This window comes from Podarcis filfolensis (assembly GCF_964270895.1).
Source record: "Podarcis filfolensis genome assembly, chromosome: 15".
In the NCBI taxonomy this organism is placed as follows: Eukaryota; Metazoa; Chordata; class Lepidosauria; order Squamata; family Lacertidae; genus Podarcis; species Podarcis filfolensis.
Genome location: NC_139618.1, coordinates 16,740,654 through 16,754,115, shown reverse-complemented (window position 1 = coordinate 16,754,115; position 13,462 = coordinate 16,740,654). Strand labels below are relative to the sequence as shown.

Below are 13,462 nucleotides of genomic sequence, written 5' to 3'. Positions count from 1 at the left end.
TAAGCTAGCCATGTGTGTTTATTTCAATGGGTCTACTCTGAGCAGGACTAGCATGGGATACTGCCCATTGTCATGTAAGCTTTTCTAGATTGTGCTTGGGATGGTACATGCAAATTGGAGGTGTCAGTCTTGTGGCTGGGGGAAGACTTACAACCAAATTTCTGCCAATTTCATTCAGATCATGATAGCCCAAGGTTGGGTGGACCTGTGGCCCTCAAGATGCTGTTGTTGGATTCCCCCAATCTCCAACAGCCAGCATGACCAATGGTCAGGGATGGTGGGAATAGTAGTTCAGCAGAATCCGGACATCTACTAGAGGTTCCCCATCCTAGAAATAGATTTTATGGCCTTTTGCCCCTGTGGTTTTTCAGGTTAGATCTTCTGGGAACCTTTTCTACACTGACTTGTCTTCCGAGGAAACCCTGCCACACCTGCCATGGGACTCGTGTCTCGTGGAGGGTCCTGAGAAGGCTTCTGGAGAGCACTCTCAGATCTCTGAGGCCCCACCTTCGTCCTTCTTGGGACGCACCCAAGAGAACACTCTTGTTGGTGTGGATTTTATGAAGCGGCTGCTTGTGGAGGGCAAACTGGCGGCGGTGGGGGGTTTTTTGGAAAGCATGTCCATCGTTAGGAACACAGGGAGTTGCCTTATGCCAGGTCCAGCCATTAGTGGAAGAAGTGCAGGGACCCACTCAGCAGAAGGAGCAAGAGGACTCCAAGACACAGCAGGACTGGCTTACCAGGCACAAGAGTCTGAAATGGGCGGCCCTTGTTCCCAAAGTGGAAACCAATATGGTGCCCTCACACTGCCATAGGACTCCAGCTCCCATCATCATGGCTGGTGGCAAGGGATGATGGGAGTCCCAACAACCTCCAGAGGGGGCATAACAGTAGCTGCTCCTGTTTTGCTACCTAAAGAGGCCCTTTGCACAACACAGGAATAAGATGAATAGCTCAGCTGGTTAGAGCGTGGTGCTGATAACACCAAGGTTGCAGGTTCGATCCTTGTATGGGGCCTGCATTGCAGGGGGTTGGACTATCATCCTCAAGGTCCCTTCCAACTCTATGATTCTATGAAATATTTCTATGAATCTGGAGCTTTGGGCAGGGTGGGGAGAGGAACCCCAGGGTCCCCGGGAACACAGTATAAAAACTAGGGATTTAAGTCAACCTATTCATTGTTGAGTTTGAATTATGGCAGAGGTAGAGAGCCTATGTATGGCCCACCAGATTTTGTTGGGCACCCAACCGCCCACCCTCAAACAGCCCAACCCAGCTTGTTCAATGGTCAGAGATGCTGGAAATTGTAGCAGGTTCTGCTGGACTAGGGAGAAACAGCAGATCCCAGTTTATAAGTGACGGGTGCTTATTTTGGGTGACAAAATATTTATCGGTGGTGGTTTCTTTACTTTTAGCCTGGTGTCCTGGAGGAAAAATTTACCGGGTAAAACAAATCTCTGCATCTGGACTGCAACCAGAAGAGCTGGAGCAAATGTCCATTTTAAGGAAATGACAGGCCAGAAATGGTTTGTGCTGTACGACGTGATCGTCAGAGTTATTGCATCCATTCTGGCAGCTAACAAATCAACCCAGAAGAGTTTTAGTGCCTGTAGAAAGAGAACCTTGCTCTCCTCTCATGGAACCCAGCTCTATTTAATCACCATTGTTACATATTCACGGCTTGATCAAAATACCAGGTACCAGGCATTAATCAGAAATAAACTGAAATGTGAGCTAAAGTGGTATTTTAATTACCCAGAACGCCTTAAGACATATCTACAATATGAACTGAAAGTGGTTTAAATGGGCATTTTCTCCCTTCAGGAAACTTTGGGGACTGTGGCTCTGTGAGGTAATTTAGGGTTTCAGACATACAGTCGTACCTCGGTTGTCCAACTTAATCTGTTTCGGCAGTCCGTTCGACTCCTGGAACTGTTCAACAACCAAGGCACGGCTTCCGATTGGCTGCAGGAGCTTCCTGCACTCAACTGGAAGCAGTGGAAGCCATGTCAGATGTTCGGCTTCCAAAAAGCGTTCACAAACCGAAACACTCGCTTCTGGGTTTGTGGCGTACGGGAACCAAAACGTCCGATTACCAAGGCGTTCAAGTACCAAGGTACGACTGTACTCCTGTTCCTCTCATCAGACTTCATTTCCCATGATTCTCTGGGGGTAGCCATGGCAGTTAAAATGGCACAAAATCAATGTAAGTTTGTAGTGTAATTGCAGCCCTAGTTTCCAGATATAACCATTGTTCTTTTCAAGACCACGGGCTTGTTTTTCCAACAGACACATTGCATACAATTTCCTTTTTTTAAGTTTATTTTTTTAGCAAAAAAAAAGTTACAAAGCTGCACCCCAAATGTACAGATTGAAAAGATGTACAAATTACATTTTTAAAAACAACAACAACAATGGATTTGATAGTAAAAAACAACAACAACTGCATTTGTGACCGAGGTCAACTCGTTTTAGTTTTCATCTTTCTTTTTTAATACTGTGAGATATAGGTAAAAACATAACTCTGCATAATTTATACAGTAAGTTGCCTTCTGACTTGGTTGACCCTCTGAGTAGCGGCCTGACAAACGCACAGCGCTCGTGAATCGGTTATGCTCTCGCAGCCCCTGAAACCCTGCCTAAGCTTGGGAGCTGCTGTCATTTAAATTAGTTCCATTTTGCATTCATAAGACTACCTGCCCATGATCCACTATAACTTCTTTTTCCCTTGGTCTCAGATGCTTCTGGAGATATTAACAAAACTGATACAACAACAATGCACATTCTCAAAAGGTCCTTTCAATGCCCTTGTCTTAAAATATACATATTTATTTATAGGAATATATATATTTATTAATTTCTCTCTCTCTCTCTCTCTTTTTTCCAGTTGGGTGAAAAGCAACAAGCCACAATTGGCTTCATAGCTAAGATTCCAGTTGGGTGTCTCCAAACAAAGTCCTATAATATAGGAGCTTGCTTCTGCTTCCGCCCCCAAACCGGAAAACAAAACAAAACAAAAAACTGGTCATCGCCATTAGTCTGGAACAAACAAACATTTATCTTCTAAGACTTAGAGGTCTTGGTCTTTTCCTTCCCAAAACAAAAAAAACAAAAACAAAAAGCGCCTTGGACTTTACAACGCTTTGTCTAAGATCTGAAGTGATAACCACTGCAAATTCCGAAATGCATTCCACTTGGCTCTAGAGAGGATATAAGGCTTAGAACCAAAATAAAATGCGTAATACTGGCCCGCCGGAGAATCCACCTGCCTGTCCAAGACAGAGTTACAAAAAAGAAAAAGTTGACTCCAATAATAATTATAATAATTATAATATCCAGTTTTTCAGCTTTCTTCCCAACGGAAAGGCACATGTCCAACAGCAACAAGAAAAGAAATGTCCAGAGATATCCATGGATGGAAAAAGAACAGCTCGTCACATGGAGAAAGGCTCCTAGTAGTAGCTGCCCAGGTGCGATGGCATATGGGAGTTGGCATGGCGGGGCACGTTTGGGTTGGGGTAGATGCTTCCTGCCGGGGAAGTCCAATAGGGCGACGCGGCGCCAAAGAAACTGGAGGAAGTGACAGGCATGGAGGAAGGGTGTGGAGGCACAAAGTTCACCTTCTGCTGGTGCGCGTGGTACGAAGGCACGTAGGAGAGATCCGAAGGGTATTTGTACATGGAGGACTCAGTGGGGTGAGGCTGGAGCGCCTGGGCGATGCCGTGAAAGTCAAACTTGTAGGCATACCTCTTGCCGTGCACCTTGGTCATAATGTTCTTGTCGTAATAGTAGCGCAGGGCCCGGCTCAGCTTGTCGTAGTTCATGTTGGGCTTGCTCTTGCGCTCGCCCCAGCGCTTGGCCACTTCGTCGGGGTCCGTCATCTTGAACTCCCCGTTGGTGCCTTCCCACGTGATGCAGCTGGCGTTGGAGCTGTCAGACAGCAGCTCCAGGAGGAACTGCCAGAGCTGGATCTGACCGCTCCCTGCAAGAGAAGAGGCCATGAAACGCCCAGTTACCAGGAGGTACAATGCCCCAAAGCCAAGGGGCCGGAAATATCATCTGCTAAGTGATAATTGATCAATGCCAAAGTGGCGCAGTGGTTAGAATGCCAGACAAGGACCGGGAAAGACCAAGGTTCTTTTTTAATATATAAAAAATTATTTATTTGGTTTTTCAAATTAAAATTTTACAGAGATATATCAAACATATGTCATAAAAACAAGATTCCAAGGAATCTCCTGGATTTCCGTCCTCCCCTTTGTGGGTCCTGTTATTAATCATTTCCTTCTGCATCTTTTATGATAATCCAAATCTTCTACATCTCCATTTTGTCCAGAATTCACCCTTAAACGACAAGTGATATTCCAATACTACTAACGATTTTAACTGTTTACAATGGTCTTTAAGATCAGTTATAATTTTCCCCATTCCTTATTAAAATTTTGGTCTTCCTGATTTCTGATTCTTCTGGTCATTTTAGCCATTTCAGTATAGTCCATCAACTTCATCTGCCATTCTTCTCTGGTAGAGACTTTGTCTTCTTTCTATCTCTAGGAAAGACCAGGGTTCAGTTCCCCTGACTTGGCCATGAAGCTCCCTGGGTGAGCTTGGGGGCTGGTCACTACCTCTCAGCCTCACAGGGTTGTTGAGGGAATTAATTGAGGAAGGGGAGAGGACCATGCAGGCCACCTTGAGCTCCTTGTAGGAAAAGGTGAGCTATAAATGGAATAAAAATATCGGTGGTGGTTTGCCTCCAATGTCCTTCCAAGTGGCTTGGGGTTGTCTGTATCCTATTAATCCCAATATCTCTTGGATGTGAGTTGGTCAAGATCAGGCATAGGCAGACTCTGCCCTCCAGATGTTTTTGGCCTACAACTCCCATCATCCCTAGCTAACAGGACCAGTGGTCAGGGATGATGGGAATTGTAATCCCTAAACATCTGAAGGGCTGAGTTTGCCTATGCCTGGTCAAGATGATACATGGAATGTATCTTCTCTATCTGTTAGGGTGTGTGTGTGAAATGGTACCAATTTTGTGGGGGTTGCTAGTCAGGACTGCAGCTTTAGGAACCCTTTTCTCTATATACTAGACAAAAACCTCCCTCCTCTGAAGCTGCCATTGCCAGAAGTTGCTGGTGGCACCAATAGCCAGTTTCCTCTGGTGGATATAACAATCCCCCCCTTGATGCCGAGTGACAATGGACTGTCCCCCATTAAACCAGTTGTTCCCAAAATGGGTGATACTACCCTCATGGGGGGTGTGGAATTACCAAGGAGGGCACTAAGAGGCAAGAGGTGCTGGAGATGCAAATGACTATCAGATTTTGAAAAGCTGATGTCACTGGATCGAGTACATCAAATTTTGTTGAATTATAGTTTTAAGTGGATTTTGAATAAATGTGCAATTAATTGTTACTGTTGCGAATTTTATTGCATTGTGTTCTTTTGAAGGATGCTTTTTATAGGGTTGGGTATAGGGCAGTGGGGGTGAGTTTATGGAATCAAGGTGGTGGTGGCCTCAAAAGGTTTGAGAACCACTCAATTAAATAGAAGCTTCAGAGGGGATTATTGTTGGGACTTCATGGGGGTGGTGAAAAGGGTTAAACCCTTCCTCACAGCTGTACTTCTGGTCAGACCTGGTCAGGCTTCCTCCCCCTGCAGCTGCTTTTAAAAAAACAAGGATGACCAATTATCCCCAGTAAATTTTATGTTTGCCTTTGGGGCCCCCAGACAGCTGGTCTACCTGGTGACTCCCATGAATGAAAGCACAACACTCTGCTCATTTGTTTTCTGTTAAATAGCAGCCATTGGAGAAGGAGGAAATTCACCTTGTGAACAGCCACTCTGGTCCGCTCCCAACAGAATATTAGAAACAGAATAAAGCATCAAACATTAAAAACTTCCCTAAACATTTTCAGATGTCTTCTAAAAGTCAGATAGTTGTTTATTTCCTTGACATCTGATGGGAGGGCATTCCACAGGGCAGGTGCCACCACCAAGAAGGCCCTCTGCCTGATTACAATGTAATTATATGCTCAAAGCAGCTGCAGAAATTCCAGCTAATATTTTGTGGCTGTGGTGAGGTATAAGCTGATCCATCAAGTCAATGCCATACATTGGTTTATTATTTCTTGGACCAGATGAAACTGACAGGTTTTCTTATTTTTTGTGTTGCCAATGCAACTGTGACCCACCCATACCTGCCTTCAGAATTCAACAATGACCTTCCTTGTGGTTAGGATGTCTGTGTTCAGGGTATGATTTTTCAAGCCTTGTGAATCTTGGCATTGGATTTAGAAAACTCCAGCTAGCCAATATATATTCAACTTCCTTCCTTCCTTCCTTCCTTCCTTCCTTCCTTCCTTCCTTTCTTTCTTTCTTTCTTTCTTTCTTTCTTTCTTTCTTTCTTTCTCCAAAACGAATGCTGTGCTCGGCCCCCACCCTAAAAAGCTCTCAGCTAACAGGAATGCTCCCTGGACAGAAACCCAGTGACCTTAAACTAAAACAACATGTGACCCCAATAGTTGGTGAGTGTTTCATTGAACGGGGTGGGGGGTGGGACCCAGAGTGAGAACTGCAGCCCATACAGGAGATGAGAGCCATAAGGTATTGATCTAAGAACTGGAAAGATAGAATGAGCCCATGGGCTGTTAACCTGTTGACCCACTAGACTCACCTGGGTTGGCTAAACGGCTGCTGGTAGGTCCTAAAATCTGGTAGGGATCTAAGTAAAGAGACCAAGAAAAGGAAAAGGAAATTAGACACTGTTCAGTCCACTGTACCAAAGACTACTTATCACAGCTGCAAACTGCAATGTTATTGTTAGCTTCAACGGGATGCTATTTCCACTGTCCATAAGAGCACCTGAGAGATCCCTGCTTGCTGTTCATGTCCTGGGTAACCAATAGTTATACATAGAATATTTATTAAGGGTGTGCATCACCTCTGTGTACTTTCTGAATTACGAGGCAAATAGGCTTGATTTGGGTAAGCTTAAAACCACTCTTATGTCATAGTGGTATAATAATAATAATAATAATAATAATAATAATAATAATAATAATAATGCTCCACCCATCTGGCTGGGTATATACATATTTTTCTAAGGGAATAAACTTCTGACACCAGTACCTGGCTGGGGTCGCTGTTGCTCCACACTCTTGCTCACAGCTTGCGTCCCTCCCAGAGGAGGACCTGGGGGGTATCAGAGAAACGAAAGCATTTCAGATCGCAGGAGAAAAAAGGAAACAGATTCCATGCACAATAAAAGAAGACTATGTAATACGATACAGTGGTACCTCAGGTTAAGAACTTAATTTGTTCTGGAGGTCCGTTCTTAACCTGAAACTGTTCTTAACCTGAAGCACCACTTTAGCTAATGGGGCCTCCCGCTGCTGCCGCCGCGCCGCTGCTGCCGCCGCGCCGCTGCTGCACGATTTCTGTTCTCATCCTGAGGTAAATTTCTTAACCCGGGATAATATTTCTGGGTTAGCGGAGTCTGTAACCTGAAGCGTCTGTAACCTGAAGCTTCTGTAACCTGGGGTACCACTGTATTTGAAGGCAGACCTTGTCGCCATAGTCCATGTTTTTCACCAATGAGCGGTGCTGGTGAAGTTCTCCTGTGCCAGGCTGAGCAAGAGACTTTGTGAGCTCAAAAAAGCCTGCCTCAGAGAAGAGGGGAGCCTTACCAGCACCTGGACTTTTCTCTGGTTTGGATTCAAATCCAATCCAGAGAAGAATTCCCAGCTGCCCTGCCCCACCTCACCCACTAGGCCACTCTGTCCACCTCACCACAAAGCCGCTCTGTCCTTCAACCCCCACAGTCCTGCTAGCTTCCCCCCACTCCCCTAAAAATTCTCAGATTGACTCCGTCAATCCAAGGTCCTCTTCTTTGTGGTCTGTTTATGCAGGCCTTCCAGATAACCTACAATAGTTTGGGTCTTTCCGTTTTTGTAAAAACAAAAAAAACCAACCCTGTGCATTTTAATCATAGGGGTGTTGTGTGCCCTATTTTCATTGCATTTGTTTAGTTGATAAGTCAATCATTTTTATTGTATATAGCCAAAGGCCTTTACAATGGAGAATAAAAGGAAACTTTCCTCTAAAACAGGCATAGGCAAACTCGGCCCTCCAGGTGTTTTGGGACTACAACTCCCATCATCCCTAGCTAAGAGGACCAGTGGTCAGGGATGATGGGAGTTGTAGTCCCAAAACATCTGGAGGGCTGAGTTTGCCTATGCCTGATCTAAAATCATACAACGTAACCTGTAGCAGTTTACAGCATAAAAAGAAATTTACAACATTAAAACTTAAAATTGGAGTGCAGCCACATAGCTGGAATGGAGCTTCTTGGCTGCCGGTGCAAATTTGGCTACCTGGTGTGTAATATGTACCTGCAGATGTTTATCTGCTATGTCCTGTGCAGATTGACCTGGAAGCCATTTAAGAATTGGCAGTACTGTATAAATTTTCCTCTGGGCATTGTATACAGGAGGCAAATCAGCAGATAGTGTGTGATGTCCTCTGCCAGATTGCATCCATGTATACATTTGCAATCCATATGGGGAATTTCCTTATATCTCCCCTCCAAATATGCTATGGGCATTTGTTGAAATCTTAGTTCCACAAAGGCCCTGCTTAGTTGTGGGAAGGTCAGAGTCTCAAGGTAATGGAGCCTTGAGTTATTGGTCTTAATTTGGGGGGTACCAAGTAGAGTAATGGGCGGCAATGATGGATGCTCTGTCTTGGTTGGCATCCTGATCAAAAATCCAATTTCACATGGGCTAAGTAGTTCTCCATTTGAAGATTAAAAGCCCTAAAATTCTCTTGGCACTTTTGTGCCCAGTTCCCTGTCCTTAGTTGCTCTAACCAGCAGAGCTTAGTAAGAGTATGATCCTTGAAGGCATTTAGCCTGTGCCAGTATCTCAGATAGGCTAGATCATGGGTAGGCAAACTAAGTCCCGGGGGCCGAATCCGGCCCAATCGCCTTCTAACTCCGGCCCACAGTTGGTCCAGGAATCAGTGTGTTTTTACATGAGTAGAATGTGTCCTTTTATTTAAAATGCATCTCTGGGTTATTTGTGGGGCATAGGAATTCATTCATTCCCTCCCCCCCCCCGAAATATAGTTTGGCACCCCCACGAGGTCTGAGGGACAGTGGACCGGCCCCCTGCTGAAAAAGTTTGCTGACCCCTGGGCTAGATCAATTCTGGCTGCTAATGAGGGGTGGCCCAACTCAGCTTTGAGGTGGGCTGCCAGTGTCCCACAGGGAAGCCCCCAAATCTGCCTATTGCAGGAACTCTATTTCAGATTTAACACCAATTCCCCATATCTCAGCCCTGTAGAGCCTTTGGGCAATCTTAATAGCTGGGTTGATTAACTGCCCACCCTTTGAATGGAAGAACCTATATAGCTGCCCAGTAGAATGACCCAGATATAAGCTTAATTGTGTCCAGGTGGGGTTTCCATGATGACGATAAGTAATCCTAGATATTTAAATCTGGGTACTTCCTCAAGGGTGTGACCACCTGGATTTGGTAGTCCTCTTGCCAAATACAGTGACCTTGGTTTTATCATAGTTATGTTTTAGATGCTCTTTTTTTCATACAGCTGTCCAAATTTAACCAGCATCCTTCAAAGTCCGATTTTATTCTGAGATAACAAAACGAAATCATCAGCGTAGAGCAGAATTGGCACTTTACGATTCCCAAGGGTGGGGGCAAGAAAGGATGGGGATGCCATATCAGGGATGAGATTATTGATATACTAATTAAATAGGAAGGGTGTCAGTATACATCCTAGCTTGACACCTCTGTTAATTGGAATTGCCTTGAAGGCCCAGTCTCACTTGCATGAGGTTCCCTCGATGTACTTGTTGGGTGAGCTAGAGAAGTCTTTTATCAATATTTGAATGGGCCAGTTTGTTCCACAGCTGTCCCCTATCTATTACCGGTAAATCAAAGGCTTAGGAGAAGTCAACGACTGCAGCATAGAGAGTCTTATTCGGGCTTTTGGTGAAGTTACAGATTACGGTAGGTGGTACAAAAAAAAGTTTGATCTGCCCTTCATAAATCCTGCTTGCATTTATTTAGTTTTGATTTCAATGCTTTCTAAAAATGTTTCATTTTATATTTACATTGTTTTATGACTCTAAGCTGCCCAGAAACTTTGTGCTACGAGGGGATGCTAAAGTAGAGATCCCTTCCGCAATGTTAACTGATGTCTGTTTGAAACTTTTTAATGGTTTTTATTGTATGTTTTTAAAGCTATAAACTGCTTTGATTTTTTTTATGATACAACGGCATACAAATATTTAAAATACATGAATAAATAAATAAATAAATAAATAAATAAATAAATAAATAAATGAGTTAGCTGAGCAGAGCTCCCACTGAAATTAGGGGGAGTCAAAAAGCAGAGACATCACCTTGCCAACAAAGTCCCATATAGTTAAAGCTATGGTTTTCCCAGTAGTGATGTATGGAAGTGAGAGCTGGACCGTAAAGAAGGCTGATTGCCAAAGAATTGATGCTTTTGAATTATGGCGCTGGGGGAGACTCTTGAGAGTCCCATGGACTGCAAGAAGATCAAACCTCTCCATTCTTAAGGAAATCAGCCCTGAGTGCTCACTGGAAGGACAGATCCTGAAGCTGAGGCTCCAATACTTTGGCCACCTCATGAGAAGAGAAGACTCCCTGGAAAAGACCCTGATGTTGGGAAAGATTGATGTTGGGAAAGATGGAGAGCACAAGGAGAAGGGGACGGCAGAGGACAAGATGGTTGTACAGTGTTCTCGAAGCTATCAGCATGAGTTTGACCAAACTGCGGGAGGCAGTGGAAGACAGGAGTGCCTGGCGTGCTCTGGTCCAGGGGGTCATGAAGAGTCGGACACGACTAAACGACTAAACAAGAACTAACAGAAGTTCTTGAGATGGCTTAAACTAAAATTAAAACACAGTAACACAGGCGGTCGGGACTTCAGCGTCACTTAACCCCATTCCTCCACAGTATGAACATCAACAGAGCCAATGGCACTGCTCTCCCTTTCTATATCTCAGCTGAACACCTTCTGTTCTCAATCCAAGATACAGATGAGAGTGACAGCTGAGATGCCTAACCGAAGAAATCTGCCGAAGTCTCTGCTTATTTTGAGGTCAAAATGGGTTAAAGACTCTCTCTTTCCTTTGTGTGAGAGGAGTTGGTGGACACAGCCATTGTTGTAGCGCTTAATTCAATTTTTAAAAAAGTTAAACAGGATGTGCCAGTTGTCATCTAGGCCATCGGCAACTCACTTTTGTTGTTGTGGCTGGAGTTCATGCTATTGCCCCATCCTGATCTTCTGACTGCATCATAGGAAGAAGCATCTAGGAAAAAAGAAGAAGCGAATGTTTCATTTAGAGCAGGGCACAGAGGCAAGAACAGGAGAAAAGAAGGGCTGGTTGTTAGGAGGTGGTTAAAAATTTGTGCTTGCTTTCGTTACAACCTAGGGATCGAGGTGAGCTAGTGCTCTCTGAGATGTTGATGAGCCATGACTCCCGGCTTCCCTGACAATTGGACATGCTGGCTGGGACTGATGGGAGGTGGGAGTCTGACAGCATCTTAAGGGCCACAGATCCCTCGCTCTTGTTGTCCTGGATTTGCTGCAGCCAACCGGTGTGAGAGGTGGGCATCACCATCAGCAGCTGTGAGGTTCTCTAAGACGTCTGAAAAGTCAAGCTGAGCCCAGGAGACACAGCATGTAAATAACGGACGTAGCCAATAGCACCTTGAAAGAAATACCGTATTTTTTGCTCTATAAGACTCACTTTTTCCCTCCTAAAAAGTAAGGGGAAATCTGTGTGCGTCTTATGGAGCGAATGCAGGCTGCGCAGCTATCCCAAAAGCCAGAACAGCAAGAGGGATTGCTGCTTTCACTGCGCAGCGATCCCTCTTGCTGTTCTGGCTTCTGAGATTCAGAATATTTTTTTTCTTGTTTTCCTCCTCCAAAAACTAGGTGCGTCTTGTGGTCTGGTGCGTCTTATAGAGTGAAAAATACAGTATGTAGGAAGTGGACACAGGGAATATGTAGGAAGCGGACACATGCAGAGGGTGCTCATGCCAAATAGACCACAGGCACCATCTTCCTGTGGGGCCTTTTAAAAAATGTGAATACCCTTGTTGACACCTAACCCTAAGCCAAATCGTAACCTCTCTTACCACTTGCCTGCCCCCCCTCAGTCCTCCTGCTTCCCTTGCACTTCTTGTTGACTCACTCAGTGCCTTGTTTTGCTTCTTGGTGGCAGCTGCAGCAGCCCTAGGATGTTGGGGTTGGACTCGATGACCTCTGGGGGTCCCTTCCAACCCCACATTTCCATGATTCTATCATCTGTATACTCAATGTGTGTACATGCTGGTTTTGATCTTTTCCAGCCAGCAATTCCGCTAAAAAAAAATACTAATAAATCCTGGATTTTCCATGTTCCAAGAGAGCAAGAATTTTACCTCAGGGTAACAGCTCTGAATCAACAGGATTTGAAACCGGGAGATATTATTGAATGAGTATCCACAGGACCAAAGCCTAATACCAAAAGGAGTAACAGAGCAAGCTACAGCCTTACTCAACAAGAAAAGAACCAGCTTTTAAAAAGCTAAATGCTTCCAACATTTAACCATCAGCAAATGAGATGCCCCATTTTTGTGGCTCATTGTTTTTTAATTTTCAAAACAAAACAGCATTATGGAAGTATAAAACTACAACAGTGCTGCCTGCACAGCACTTCCGTGTACCACAGGTTCACTAGACTCTGGTCCAAGGTCACCTCCATGCCATGCATTTAAAGAAATTTTATGCCACTGTTAACACTCACAGAGAATCCTGGGAAGCGTAGGGTTTTTTTAATGGTGCTGCCCTCCCGGAGCTACAGTTCCCAGCAAACTATGGTTCCCAGGATTCTCCATGACTGTTAAAAACTGTGTAGGTAAATGTAAAGGGACTCCTGACCATTAGGTCCAGTCGTGGCCAACTCTGGGGTTGCAGCGCTCATCTCACTTTATTGGCCAAGGGAGCCGGCATACAGCTTCTGGGTCATGTGGCCAGCATGACTAAGCTGCTTCTGGCGAACCAGAGCAGCGCACGGAAACGCTGTTTACCTTCCCGCTGGAGTGGTACCTATTTATTTACTTGCACTTCATGTGCTTTCGAACTGCTAGGTTGGCAGGAGCAGGGACCAAGCAACAGGAGCTCACCCCGTCGCGGGGATTTGAACCGCCGACCTTCCGATTGGCAAGCCCAAGGCTCTGTGGTTTAACCCACAGCACCACCTGCGTCCCTAAAAGCTGTATAACCATGTATTAAATGTACAGAGTAGTTGTGACCACACCGAGTCAGTGAAATAATATACTTTGCAAAGAAGAAGAAATTGACAACCTACCACCAGAAAGTTTGAGAAAACCTTTGGTCCTTGTCAATTATTTTCAGTTCTAT

The 13,462-nt window shown here is 44.7% G+C and overlaps 1 protein-coding gene across 5 annotated transcripts in view; it reads right to left on the bottom strand.

Annotated features, from left to right (window-relative positions):
* The window catches only part of FLI1 (Fli-1 proto-oncogene, ETS transcription factor), a 129,513-nt gene continuing 116,051 nt past the window's right edge, over positions 1 to 13,462 (bottom strand). For all 5 annotated transcript variants that reach the window (XM_083588766.1, XM_083588767.1, XM_083588768.1 and 2 more), the window contains 4 exons: positions 11,292 to 11,363; positions 7,132 to 7,194; positions 6,677 to 6,724; positions 1 to 3,982 (listed from right to left, as the gene is read on the bottom strand). In XM_083588766.1, coding sequence (XP_083444892.1) covers positions 3,453 to 3,982; positions 6,677 to 6,724; positions 7,132 to 7,194; positions 11,292 to 11,363 — 713 coding nt within the window. In that variant the 3' untranslated portion in view covers positions 1 to 3,452. The remainder of the gene's footprint in view (positions 3,983 to 6,676; positions 6,725 to 7,131; positions 7,195 to 11,291; positions 11,364 to 13,462) is intronic.